Genomic DNA, 14,858 nt, shown 5'->3' with positions numbered 1-14,858 from the left:
CATGCATTAAAGGCTGCTACAGAAGATCTTGCTGTGGTATCAAATAATTTATACACTGGTCATCTTGAGATTATCCAAAAAAATGGCCACAAGATCTCATTCCTGTTTGATGATTGCTAGTTCTTCATCTCCCCAATGTGTCGATGGGGATGTTGGGCAGAGGTGTTGACAGGACTGATCCTGAACTCAACATTGGCAGCACTAATGGCACCACTGGCTCTGACACCTGGTGCTTCTTTTTCTTATGTGTCGACAAGCCTTGCGGAGCATGCGAATGATTCAGACCCTGGTTTGCAGCGTTTCTGTGTCTTGCTCAGACTCAGCAGAGCAACGGATACAGAAACTTGTACCACAGAAGGAGGAGCTTTGCTCCTGGAGCTCCTGCTCAACTTAGCACAGAGGGAGCCAGGCCCTGCTCTGAGAGGAAGAATGATTCTGGCTGAGATAATCAAATTTGCAGATGACACAAAATTGTTCAGAGTAGTTAAATCACAAGCAGATTGTGATAAATTGCAGGAAGACCTTGTGAGATTGGAAAATTGGGCATCCAAATGGCAGATGAAATTTAATGTGGATAAGTGCAAGGTGATGCATATAGGGAAAAATAACCCATGCTATAGTTACACAATGTTAGGTTCCATATTAGGTGCTACCACCCAAGAAAGAGATCTAGGCGTCATAGTGGATAAAACATTGAAATTATCGGTTCAGTGTGCTGCGGCAGTCAAAAAAGCAAACAGAATGTTGGAATTATTAGAAAGGGTATGGTGAATAAAATGGAAAATGTCATACCGCCTCTGTATCGCTCCATGGTGAGACCGCACCTTGAATACTGTGTACAATTCTGGTCGCCGCTTCTCAAAAAAGATATAATTGCGATGGAGAAGGTACAGAGAAGGGCTACCAAAATGATAAGGGGAATGGAACAGCTCCCCTATGAGGAAAGACTAAAGAGGTTAGGACTTTTCAGCTTGGAGAAGAGATGGTTGAGGGGGGATATGATAGAAATGTTTAAAATCATGAGAGGTCTAGAACGGGTAGATGTGAATCGGTTATTTACTCTTTCGGATAATAGAAAGACTAGGGGGCACTCCATGAATTTAGCATAGGGCACATTTAAAACTAATCGGAGAAAGTTCTTTTTTACTCAACGCACAATTAAACTCTGGAATTTGTTGCCAGATGATGTGGTTAGTGCAGTTAGTATAGCTGTGTTTAAAAAAGGATTGGATAAGTTCTTGGAGGAGAAGGCCATTACCTGCTATTAAGTTCACTTAGAAAATAGCCACTGCCATTAGCAATGGTAACATGGAATAGACTTAGTTTTTGGGTACTTGCCTGGATTGGCCACCATTGGAAACAGGATACTGGGCTTGATGGACCCTTGGTCTGACCCAGTATGGCATGTTCTTATGTTTGCACTGACCTGTGACATTTTTTCATCTTCCAGGTCCTATTCCTCTAGGACCTCAGTGACATCCAGCCATAGTCATAGCAGTTAGCTGTGTTGTGGTCTTGTCCAAGACTTTTATAACAAACATTGTGGTAATCGGTGATGGACATTTTTGTCCACACGTGCAATCCCTTTTTGGCCACACAATCAATACTTGAAGGTGGTGGCCTTCTTGGAGCTAGACAGAGTTTATTTTTTTTTTGGAGGGTCTGCCAAGGCATTGAGGCAACTCAAAGAGAACTAAGATCAAAAAGAGACTATAAAGTATCAAGCAAATTAGAGAGAAGATATAAGTCCATGCAGAAGCTTGGACAAAAATAAGATGGAGGGGTTCATGAGGTAGCATACATGTGGGAACTCCTGTGCAAGCTCCATAGAGCTCAAGCTCTATGAGCCAAAAAAGAAAGGTCTGTTCAGCACAGTCAGATGACATCACCCATGTGTCATAGCTAATTCAGACCTGCTAGTTGACTGAGAAAATTAACATGCTCTAAAACAAATCCACAAAGCTCTACAGAGGGGTAAAAAAATAAAATTAAAAAAAATCACAGAATAATGCAAATGCCGATGGTGCCCAAGATGCAAAACAAAACTGTGCATTTTTTAAAAACTTGGTTAAATGCCCAATATTTGAGGTTTATTTCAACATTTTAATTTTAATATTGTTGTAACAGAAGGTTTATTTTTACATTTGATTGATTTTTTTGTACTTTAAGGTAATTGAATTAATACTGCTTTTGAGAGACAGAAACTTAACATAGTAAATGACAGCAGAAAAAGACCAAAATGGCCCATCCAGTTTGCCCAGCAAGGTGTTTAGGATTGTAACTGACACTTCATGTAGGTTACCCTTTTGCCTTTCTTGGAAGCACAATACAATCATTAGAAGAAAATGTTGGCAGAGAAGGACCATTTGATCCATCTAGTCTGCTCATTTGTACCTGCTTATTGTGTTGTCACAGGTCAAGACCTGTGATCTTCTCCCACTCTCCACCACTGAAGTCTTTTTTTGTGTCTTTCCTCTGAATCCTCAAGTTCTGCTACTGTTTTGGATTCTATAATCTCTGTTGAAAGTCTGCTCCAGCCACCTTCAGTGAAAATGTATTTTCTCCCACATTCTTTTTAAGGTTCTCTCCCTTCAGCTTCACATGACACTACCTTGTCCATGAACTATTACATTCTGGGAAAATGTTTCCTTCTGGTACTTTCTAGAAGCTTGCTAAGTATCTGAAAGTTTGTACCATAACTTCTCTTTCCCTTCTAATAATGAGTCCATCTGTAGCTACCTCAGTCTGTGTGTATGGCTTATAGCACAGCTTATGCACCATTTTGGTGACCCAACTTAAGTCATTATAAAAAAATTCAAAAAATAAACTGCCCGTGTCTTGTCAATTTACTTCTGGAGGAGAAATCATCTCCAGAACTGAATTGAGTTCTTAAGAAAGGGTCTGACCAGAGATCTTTAGAGGGGAGACACTGCATCCATCCCTCTTTCTATAAGTGATGCCCCTGAGTGTACTATAAGCTTAGCGAACTGCTTTGTCACACTACCTGGTCATCTTGAGATTATCCAAAATAATGGCCACGAGATCTCATTCCTATTTGATGACTGCTAGTTCTTCATCTCCAAATAGATATTTGGCCTTTTGATTTTTGCATGCCATGATTTTGCAATTTTGGGGAATATTAAAGCATAGTTGCCATACTTGTGATCATTTTTTCCAATATTCCAAAATAATACTTCATTTTATTTACCCCCTCTGGCATGTGTAGTCCTTTGCAAATTTTATCATCTACAAACAGGTACACTTTCCCTTTTAACCCTTCCCCAGATTCATTTCTAAAGACATCATCGAGGACTGGTCTACAATGGATCCTTGTGGGACCCCTATGGTAACTTTCCCTTCACCAGAGTGGATCCCATTGATCACCACTCTCAGAATTCTGTTACTCAACTAATTTTTCACCCAACTCCTAGACTGGCTAAAAAAAAACACAGAAGATATGCAAAGAATCTGTAGTGAAGGTTGAGGTCTTGACTATTGGTATCGCTGTTACTAGTTTCAAAATTGTGTTAATTCAACCCTTTTGCGCGTACGCTACATAATGTGTCCAATATGTATGCATATTTTTCTGGGAATGGAATGAAATTAAAGCCAGGTCCTCAAAGATCTCAGGATATCTATAAATATTATATATTTTGTAATATGTTAACATTGGTATGGATATAACATCACTGCTTGCTAAATTAATAAATTCTGTGTGCCAATGGAATGAAGTTTGAATCCTATTTTGTTTTAATTTTCAACCACATTTTTTTTTGGTTGCTTTCTTCATTTAAATCTTTGATTTAATTTTTTTTTTCAAGTATACAGTACATGGATGTGACTTCTTCCATTCCTTTAACTCCCCCCCCCCCCATTTACTTCAGTGATGGATTATGGTAAAGTTAAGTTAGCTGAAAAACTATTTATAGAGTGGACATGAAAGTCAAGAATTTACAACAAAGTTACTAAAATATAACATCTTACAGAACACTACAGTAAAATGTTAGACATTGTAATCACAAAATGGGATGCATGATTAGATTCTGTCTCTATACTATGGTGGACGTGCAGCTGCTGAAATTCTTGGTGCCAGATTGCCATGGTAGATGGTACTTTATGCCTTGTGACTTGGTATCCCCAGAGGTTGAGTAGAAAGAGAAGTGGCTACCAGGCCAACCCCATATGTCAGGAATGCATGGAAGTTGCAAGGGGAAGGGGTAAAGAAAGTAAGAAGAAGGGATGAGAGAAACCTGGATGAGTTGAAGGAGTAATATGGTTGGAGAAATGGGGATAGGGGAGAAGAAATATTCTTGGGGAGACAGAAGGAAATAATATGAAAGTTATCAGAAAATAGAAAAAGACATTGAAAGATAAAATGGTAAATCAAAATCAGGAAGATGCACAAGATATGAAAGTTAATTTTGCTTCTTGAATGTTTTAAATTATTCATACTTTAAAAAAATAATTGTTTTTAAAATCAAGTGTAGCCCCCCCCTTTGCTTTGTCCTCATAGCAAAGAGGGGTTCTTATTTGGATTTCTGCGGGTCCATTCCCAAGCACTGGAGAAGCTATATTTCAAGGTCTTTAGGGGTAGGAACGTCAATCACTCTGGGTCTGAAAAGAAACAACTTTCCACACCAGAAAATGGTGTTCCAACAATTCACCTTCAGCTTCTTTAGATGTATCAATTTGACAATATACATTTCTTGAGAGATGAATCCAAGTCTTCAATCCATACACTGACATCCCCAAATTCTCAGAACCCCCTTTAGTTTTATCTAATTCAGGATGTCTTAGAGAATAGGCTCTAAGGGTTCCTTACTCTCTGGGACACCCCTTGTTACCTCATATTTGATGCTCTGTTCTACTGCACTGCTAGAAAATTTCTCTTACTTCTCCTGTTATGCACTGTAATATAAATCCTTGGCTGAACTGAACGGGCACTCTCTTTCTCATCCTAGTTGAATGCCTGAGTGGCACTTGGTGAGGGTGACTTAAAAAATTCAGTGTGCAAAAACATTTCCTCCCTAAACCAACACACAGTTCAATCTCCAAAACAGGACTCTTCTTCACAAAAAGAAATCCTAAAAGATAAGAGTTACCTTAAAAAAAAAATGGGTAGGGAACTCTTTCACTTTCATTGGTGTTCTCTCTTAGGCCTGCTATTAATCAAGTTTACTACCACTATTAATCAAGTTTACTTAGGGAATAGCCACTGCTATTAATTGCATCAGTAGCATGGGATCTTCTTGGTGTTTGGGTAATTGCCAGGTTCTTGGGGCATGGTTTGGCCTCTGTTGGAAACAGGATGCTGGGCTTGATGGACCCTTGGTCTGACCCAGCATGGCAATTTCTTATGTTCTTATTTTCTTTAAAAAGTAACAAGGGAAGAAGAGTTATCAATAACATCTTACCTTCCTCTGCCTTCTCTAGAAATCAAAGAATTTACAAGCCCCTTCCTTTGGACAGGTGGCTTCTCTCAGGATACCCTAACAAATCTGCTCCCTCTCCTTTTTACCACCTTATAGCAACTCCTATTACTAGCTTTTCGCTCCTTCCAGAACATTTTCGAGGTCTCTGTACACAACTGCAGAAAAGAGAAATTTATTCTTAACCTGTTAATTTTGTTTCCTTGAGTCTTGCTGCACCAATCCAGATGTGGATTATGCCCACCTACTAGCAGATGGAGAACGAGGACACATCCTTCTTCAGTGACATCACTATCTGGCATATAGGCTGATGCAGCACTGGCAACAGCTAGTATTCTTATGACAAATCAATGGAAAATACCAATTACCCCTAAAACCACAATCAACTTTTTGAACAATAAACAGAGACTTCATAAAACAGGAGGGACAGAAGAAACTATCCTGTATGTTTGTCCTGCTTAGAAATAAAGCTTTGCTGAGCAGGGACTGTCTCATGTATTTCTGTATGGCACCGTGCATGTTAAGGAGCACCATTAGAGAGACAAATAGCTCAAAAGGAGAAAAAGGCAGACTTGGGTGCACCTCTAAGATGAATCAAAATTTTTTGCCAAACCCAAGGTCTACTGCCAAGCAGAGTTAAAGGAAAGGAAATTAACAGGTAAAAATAAAATTTCTCCTTCTTTATCATCCTGATACACCATTCCAGAGGTGTAGGATGAACCCAAGCTCATTCCAACATGGGTAAGAAAAAGAACCACTCCGAGAAAGCCTGCCCCATGATGGTATCTCCTTTGGCTTGAATGTCTAAACTACATCATTTATAAATTAATGCAAGGAAGATGTCCTCTGGAGCAGATACTGTAGACTCCACTCAAAAGGAATTTTGAGACCTTGTAGAATGAATATGAAGCATCTTTGGAACTTGTTGACCCTCCAGCAAAAATTTGAGGAGATCATTTAACATAGTGAATGACAGCAGATAAAGACTAAAATGATCCATTCAGTCTACCCAGCAAGTATTTATTTATTTTAAGGGTAGTAGCAACTGCTGCTCCATGCAGGCTACCGCCAACTACTCAGTGTGCTGTGTCAGTCAATAAAGCAAACAATGTTAGGAATTATTAGGAAGGTAATGGAAAATAAAATGGTGGATGTCATAATTCCTCTGTATCGTTCCACAGTGAGACTGCACCTTGAATATTGTGTGCAATACTGGTTGCCGCATCTTTAAAAAGATATAGTTGCACTAGAGAAAGTGCAGAGAAGGGCGACCAAAATGATAAGGGGCATGGAATGGCTCCCCTATGAGGAAAGGCTAAAGAGGTTAGGGCTATTCAGCTTGGAGAAGAGAAGGCTGAGGGAGGATATAAAAGAGGTCTGCAAAATCATGAAAGGACTTATTTATTCTCCCAGATAACAGAAGGACTTGGAGGCACGCTATGAAGTTAGCAAATAGCTCATTTAAAAAAATCTGAGAAAATTCTCTCACTCATCGCATAGTTAAACTCTGGAATTCATTGCCAGAGGATGTGGTTATGGCAGTTAGTGAAACTGGGTTTAAAAAAAGGTTTGGATAAGTTCCTAGAGAAGGCCATAAACTTCTTAATAAGGAATAGTAGCTTGGGATATATTTAATGTTTGGGTATTTGAAAGTTACTTGTAACATGGACTGGCCAATGGACACAGGATGCTGGGCTTGATGGACCCTTGGTTTGACGCAGTATGGCATATCTTATGTTATGTTCTTATGCCTGCTCAAGTCACATCTACAATGAAGATTTTGAAGCTGCATCTTCCCTGTGAGGTTTGCCAAATAAAGGCCTATTGGTTAGCTGAAAAAGGATTAGCCATTTTATAAATACCTGAGGAAGATATAAAGAACCTTTATTAAATTACCCTTACCATGACATTCTCCTTTATAGGACAGGAAGAGATACTACCTGTTTAACTGAAGCAAAAAGGATTTTGGATAAGAAGGACAACACCTGTTAAATGTGACCAACTGTGTGGAAAGACTAGGAGAGATCACTGCCAATTACAGTATGCATTTCTGGACATAGACCACTAGAGGTATTGACCTTTAGAGGTCAATACCTCTAGTGGTCTTCAAGAAATATGACTTAAATGTGTCAGACGTAGGACTCGAGTTCTAGGAACCAGATCCAGATGACATTAGGGCACCAAAGCCCCAAAAGGAGGACAAATATGCTTCACACCAAATTCCCTGAATCCAATGCCTGTACAACTGGGAATTAAAGCGCTTAGCCCTTGTCAAAAACTCCTTTGCAGGAAGGTCTGCATGGACAGGATGGCCACCCACCTAAGCGAAACAGCCAAAGCTTTGGATCAAGCTTCAAGCTTAATGAGATTTCAGCAGAGAATCCCTGCTAAAGAATATTCCTCTCTACATTAACACACTCCACAAGGGTTAGGGCTTATAAGACCAAAAAGAAACCTTCAACTGTCATGGTAGCAGAGCCATCTGCTTTGCATCTTTTCTTATGAGCAGGACAAACAACAGAAAGTCCTAATTGAATTTAAATAGCAGTGGAGTTTGCCACCACAAAACATTCCCAGGAGGCTTTGGAGACCTCCGTTAAAGGATTAGTTGATTCCACAATAGCAGCAGCCTCTGCCCAAAAATACTTCTTAGAAGGAAAAATGCAAGAGGCGTTTGACTTTAGAAGGAAATGTAGACTTCCTTCAATGGCGGAGAGTACTGTCATGATAGCAAATACTTGCACCTACTTGGAGGGTTTCCAGAAAGAAGAATACCCTTTCTTGCTGCTCTCGAATTTCTAAACCCTCTGCCAAGGCAGCTGCTGAAGGACTGTGGCTGGCTATACTATTTTCTTTTCCATAAAGCTGCTTTACTGCTGCTGCCTATATCCCAGAGGTAAGGGAATTTAACCCATGCATGGGGAGGATGCCATGAAGGAGGGAGAAGAGGAAGGAAAAGACCCATCACCCTCAGGTAGAGAGGGACCCTCTTATGCCTACCAGCTCTCTCAACAAGGCTCCACCGGAGTCCTGGGAGTCACCTACAAGCTCCTTCTCAACTAGAACCAAAGTGAATCTATGAGCCATTTAGCAGGCACTGCTTGACCATCGTCCGAAGGGAACCTGGGAGCTACATACCAAGCCCTGATGGAATCCAGGAGCCATGATCAAAGACCTGCTCCACTAGGGGAACCATCACAAAAATTGTTGCCCTAGGAGCCAAAATCTGCCATCGGGGAAAACGGTGCACAAGCCATTGCCCTGGAAGCAAGCTCAACCAGGGACCAGACCCTAAGACCAGGGAGCCTCAAATACAGTTCAGCATGTATCCGCTATCTCCTGGAGACAGAGAAATACTGGCTATTACTGGTTCTGCACCAATCTATATACTAGATGATTTCGTCACTAAAAAAAAGGATGTGTCCTCTAATTCCACCTGCTAGTAGGTGGGAATAAGCTACACATCTGGACTGAACTATTTTGGCAACCCTATACAAGGATGCTCCAATAAAAGGATCATACTATCTACTTATACTGCAAAATATGTCATTTGTAAAAGAGACACTGACTCCACTTTGGCTAGTTTTTTCTCCTGCATTTAGTATTTACATGCAAAATGTATCAAGTACTATGTTTTTGGAGGGAGGAGGAGGAGGTGAGATTTGGCAGCTTGTAAAATTAATGGGGAAGAGAATAGTGAATAAGAGGGGCAACAAGGAGGAGAGAAGGGTTGGAAAAGCACAAAGAAAAGCAGAGGTGGAAGGATGGGACTGCAAAACATAGGAAGAGATGGGAGTGTGCAGGACAAAAAATGTTTTCTTTGGGGGGCCAATTTCTATATTCTTCAGGATTTGTTTCTGCCTTTATTTCAGAAAATAGTGTGTGCAATTTGCAAATAATGTACACTATCTACAAACAGTGCATGCTAATTTCCGCTATTTCAAGTTGAAAACAAAACAAAACAAAAAAAAAAACAAACAGAAAAACTCGATCGCCCTGACAAACAGCCCACCTCAAGTATCTCAGACTCTGGGGGTCTCTGGAAACCTGATGCCCCTGGAAGTGGATGAAGTTCCCCCAGAAAAGATTATAGCTGAGAGAAACCCTTGTCATAGGCTTCCAACCTTCCCTTCTGTTAAAGAATAGCTCCCCCGGGAGATGGGCCCTCCCATTTAATACTCACACAAAGGAGTCGGCGGTTAACCACAACAAATAATGGAGGAACCCGGTTCGGGTTCCTCCATTTCCTTTTTTCCAAGATGGTTGAGACGTCTGGTCCCGTCTAAAACGGTAGCTGTGGTGTTACGAGATAAGATAAGTAATTGTTTCACCTTTTAACAAGTATGCAATTTCTTTTCTTTATTGATTTTATCTTAGATTTATGGCTCTACTTTGAAGTGTTTCTATACGCCCCTGAGGAAGCTTACTCAAGCGAAACACCGGCCCGTGTAGGGCTCCTTTACCACCTTATACATGAAAGAGTCATTTTTCATAATAATAATGGAGGACATTTTTAACTAATTTTTGAAAAAGAAAAAAGAAAAAATACCTTTTGCATTAAAGTTATGATGAAGGTGAATGATAGATAAGACCGGTTAGTGTCTGCTTGAGAGTGACACATAACGTCAAGGCTTGCTGACACCTTCTTAGGCTAACATTCAATTTGTTATTTGCCCTCCCATTTAATCCCACACCATAATCCATCTTCCCAACTCTCGTGCAGATTTACCAAATCTGCCCCGATGGTCTAGTGGGGGCTCAGGGAGACGCCTACACTTAGATCCAGCAGCTGCCATGTTTCAAAATAGCACTGGCAGCTCGTCACATGATGGGGCAAAGGGCCTGCTGGCACCATTATTCAAAATGGTATCTGCCGGGTACAAGTGCAAAGGGATTTGTTCCAGGCTTCCTTTATGGTATGGGGGGGGGGGGGGGGGGGGATGATATCGGGAGTGTGTGCTACAGTGGGAGTTGGGGAATATTTTTTTTTGGGAGGAGTTGGGGGGCGGGGGTTTGAGAGCGGGACCAGTGAGAGGGAGTGGAGGAATAGCCTAGTGGTTAGAGCAGCAGGCTATGAAACAGGAGACCAGGGTTCAAAGTCCAACTGTCACTCCTTGTGACCTTGGGCAAGTCACTTTACCCTCCATTGCTTCAGGTACAAACTTAGGCCTAGATTCATTAAACTATCGCATGCGATAGGAAAAGAAGTGAGGTTTAGGTAGGAGTGTAGGGTTAGGGGCCACTTTGACATTCAGAGTGAGACATACAAACAGAACAGCGCTCTCTTGTGAAGATTTGATGACCTTTGGAGTGAGGAAACTCACCCAAAGATGAGATTTGTGCAATGTTCTCTCAACCTACCTTGATGTTACCCAGGTAGAGAGTCCATCGCACAGCTTAATGCAAATGAAAGAGGTATAGTTATTGGCCGCATTAAAACTGTGCGATATTGCTTCGCAACTTGCGAAGCCAGCCCACTTGGCCTGAAATCCGGCCCCAAACTCCACCTCTTTTCTAAATTAGCATCGCACCATGCGTTATGGTGCTTTTCACATGCGAAAAATGCCTTATCGCATGCGAAAAGCCCATAACGCAGCTTGGAAAATAACCCCCTTAGATTGTAAGCCCTCTGGGGATAGGGAAATATCTACAAGTACCTGAAGTGCTGAAAAAAGTGCGAAAAGCAGAATATAAAAATCTATATAAAAAATTTCTCAAATCTATAACTTTTTCTGGGGGAATTTAGACTGCCTCAAGGGATGGCAAGAGGGGGGATTGGGATGTTCTGTCAGGGGAATCGGTGCACACTATTTGCAAACAGTGTATACTAAAATGATAGAAAATAAAACAAAATTTAGTTTAGTTTGAAAAAAGTCATGAAATGACAGAAATGTCATTGAAACTGTGTCATTTCAATTGAAAGTACTTCCCTAGTAAGAGTATGCACATAGGAGAAAAGAGGGGGGAAGAGGGATGACAGGAAGGAGAACAGTAGACAGAGACTGACCTGGGGGACTTTTTTCCCTCTTATTTACAAAGAGACCCTTATTAGCTCCCCCATGCTACTGTCCATCTGACTGATTCCTATGAATTTGGTCTGGCTGGAGCAAAATTTTAGCAGCCTTGGGAATGCAACAAACATTGAAAAGCAACATTCTAAATGATCAATTCTTAAATCCATTTTAACAGGCAACATACTGCAAGCTACAAGTTAGAGATGATCATTAATGGCTGCAAATCTATCATAAAAACTGCACACAAAGCAAAGCAAAATCAATTGCGTCATTAGATTTAATGGAACCTATAACCGAAAATGATTAATCATCACCACAGCATCACAACCCGACCATCACAAATAATTGTTTCTTTTATTCCACAATTCAGCAAGCAAAAAAATAAACAAATATATATATATATTTTACCTCGTCTCCGCCCATAGCTCCTGGCTGCATGTAAACAGAAAGGAAAATTGTGGGTATTGCTTTTAAGCAGCTACTATACAATTTAACTTCAGTTGCGAACAAACATTTTCTTAGATCCCATGAAATTAAGATGAAAAAATGCATTTTTTTCAGTCAACAAAAAAAGAATGCTAGTAAAAGGCCATGTAACAAAATAGATAAAAGCTATGAAAAAGAACTAGAGCACCATTTTCAGAAATTTTTCATGCATAAGTTAAAAATGCAAAATCTCCTTTTGCATATCTTGGTCCTGGATGTTTACTGGAACATGAAGCAGTACTGACTACCACATGGTGCAAAGTTAAGCACTTTACAATCCAAAATCTGTCTGCAGAAACTCTGTACTCCCGAACTAACTGCAGATTTTGATTTAAACCAGAGACAAAGAAAACCCTTATCGAAGGCAAATAGTTTCATCCAAATGTGTTTACCAATATCCATATAATAGTATATACAGTAAATGTTAAAGGCACAATCTTGAGGAGGAAAATCTGAAATTGGGAAACATGCTTCATGTTGACAGTTGAATATGTTCCAATAATTACATTTTCTTACATAGAATGAAAAATCAATTTCTTCAATAATCAAGATTTAAACTACATTCTTAGATAGTCATGATTTTTGTTTACAGGAATATCCCATGTTTCCTATTTTAGTCATTTAATTAGAAACCCAAACACACACAACTGTGATAAAACATGAGTCAACATGGCCCTAAAGCAGGTGCACATTCATACACCCAAGACAAACTTAGCTGTTTAGCATGTCTTTCTCCAGCTCTAGATAGTACTCTGTATGTAAATCAAGACACACCTCGTAGTTTTTCTTATTAGACTGTCAGTATTTGGAGCATATAAATTAAGAAACAACTGGCTAACCATACAATTTATCCAGCTAAACCCACTGTAATACAGTCAAGGTCAACAATGTCAAATCTGGATTTGACAGATGAAGACAAAATAGAAAAGAAAGAGAAAAACCACTGCACAAAGTGATAAACAAATATCATAGCTGCCAGCACAGCTGTTAGGCTGATTCATAAATGTGTTTCCTTTTAATATGCCTGAAAATTCCTACACAACTGAAGAAATATAAAAAACAGGTTCATTAAAAAAACAATAGAGCCACCCAACTTCTAATAGTGGCCTTTACTTCCATAGTCTAACAGCAAACAAATGTTAATGCTGTCCATGAGTAAGTGAAATGATACATAGTAGCTTTGGGTGAATTTCATATTAAAAAGGCAGGTGATAAAACCAAATAAATACAAAATAGATAAGTACAGTGACTGTTATAAAGCAGGAACCATTGTGCATCATCCTCAGCTGTCTTCCAAATAGGAAGTAAATAAAAAGTGCAAGCTATAATTAGAATTTCATTTCCACTACAAACATCTCAAAGTTTGCAAAAAAAAAAAAAATCCTGTGAAAGAGAGAGAGAACAACAAGGGGACATGCTCAACTATATAACATCTTTTAAAGAGATGAAAACTCTTTAAAGGATATTATATCATTAAGCATGTCTCCTTATTGTGGTTTTCAGTTTAGATAAGTGAGGAGTACACTATTTTGCTTAATTTTTACTCCCATTTTTTGGGATCTCTTTATCTCTGTATATATATTTATATAAAGGCTTGTGTCAGCTGGAAATACTATTTTGTCTGTCACCTCCAGGTAGCACACTGAACAATGGAAGTTGCACTGTGCAAAGACAATATGCTTTGTCTGCAAAGTCCTATTTCTTTATCAACTTGCTTTAAATATCGCATGCGGTAGAAAAAGGGGCGTGTTTTATGTTAATTTCCTATTTATCACAATGTGCGCTACATTAGCACTTTGCACAGGTATTACTGCAAACTGTGTTAATTTTTCAGCGAGAGAGAGAGAGACTATCTACAAGGCCCTTGTAGTAGTTCGCTATTTATCTCTCTGTAGGAGGCCCACCTAGTAACTTGAGGTGAGGTTTAGGTAGTAGTGTAGGGGTTAGGGGCCACTTTTACACTCAGACAGACGTACAAACAGAACGGGTATACTTGTGAAGATTTGATGTCATTCGGAGTGAGGAAACTCACACAAAGATGAGATTTATACAATGCTAGGATGACAGAACATTGTACAAATCTCATCTTTGTGTGAGTTCCCTCACTCGAATGACATCAAATCTCATGAGTGTATGGTTCTGTTCGTACGTCTCAGTCTGCGTGTAAAAATGGCCCCTAACCTCTACACTACTACCTAAACCTCACCTCGAGTTACTAGGTGAGCCTCCTATAGTAGCATAAATAGCTGCTTACTATGATGCCACCCCAGAGTCTCTCTCTCTCCCCCCACTCTTCTCCTCTCCCACATATCTATCCCTCCCCCCATTCTCCCCCCTCGTCTCTGTCCCTCCCCCTATTCTCCTCCCACATTCTCTGTCCTTCTCCCAGCCTAAAAATGCCCAAAACAGAATTTGCGGAAAAAAAAAAAGTCACAAATTGCGTTATGGGCATAACGCACAATATCGCACAGCTTAACGCAAGTGAAAAAGGTATAGTTATTTTCAATGTTAAAATTGCATTATGGCTTCACGAAGCCAGCCCACTTTTTCGGAAAACCCTCCCCGGACTCCTCTGCAAAATCCCTCCCTTTTTAAAAATTTGCATCACACCATGCCTTATGGTGCTTATCATGTGCATTAAGGCATTTTCGCATGAAAAAACATGTTAATTCATGCGAAAACGCCATAATAAGATTTGATAAATGACCCTGTTAATTTAACACATTAAAATAATATTTATCTTTTCTACTTTTGTTTGATTTTGAACAATTACATCAGTTGTGAACCAGACAACTCAAGCAAAGCCAGGTAATTTTCACTAATATGCTGACTGCAAAGCCCTGTCTCTCATGCTCCCACACAGAGACACTGGTAGGCACAGGCACAAGCAGGCGTGCACTCACAGACTCCCCATACACGTACACATACA

The 14,858-nt window shown here is 39.9% G+C and overlaps 1 protein-coding gene across 15 annotated transcripts in view; it reads right to left on the bottom strand.

Annotated features, from left to right (window-relative positions):
* CPEB3 (cytoplasmic polyadenylation element binding protein 3) overlaps nucleotides 1-14,858 on the bottom strand; it is a 436,394-nt gene that overhangs the window by 148,121 nt on the left and 273,415 nt on the right. For 10 of the 15 annotated variants that reach the window (XM_029609927.1, XM_029609929.1, XM_029609925.1 and 7 more), the window contains one exon: nucleotides 11,852-11,875. The exons of the other annotated variants lie outside the window; for them this stretch is intronic. In XM_029609927.1, the coding sequence (XP_029465787.1) occupies nucleotides 11,852-11,875 (24 nt within the window). The remainder of the gene's footprint in view (nucleotides 1-11,851; nucleotides 11,876-14,858) is intronic. 15 annotated transcript variants of the gene reach the window in all.

This window comes from Rhinatrema bivittatum, chromosome 7, assembly GCF_901001135.1.
Source record: "Rhinatrema bivittatum chromosome 7, aRhiBiv1.1, whole genome shotgun sequence".
In the NCBI taxonomy this organism is placed as follows: Eukaryota; Metazoa; Chordata; class Amphibia; order Gymnophiona; family Rhinatrematidae; genus Rhinatrema; species Rhinatrema bivittatum.
The sequence above is the reverse complement of the archived record's forward strand: the minus strand, read 5'-3'. Positions and strand labels throughout refer to the sequence as shown.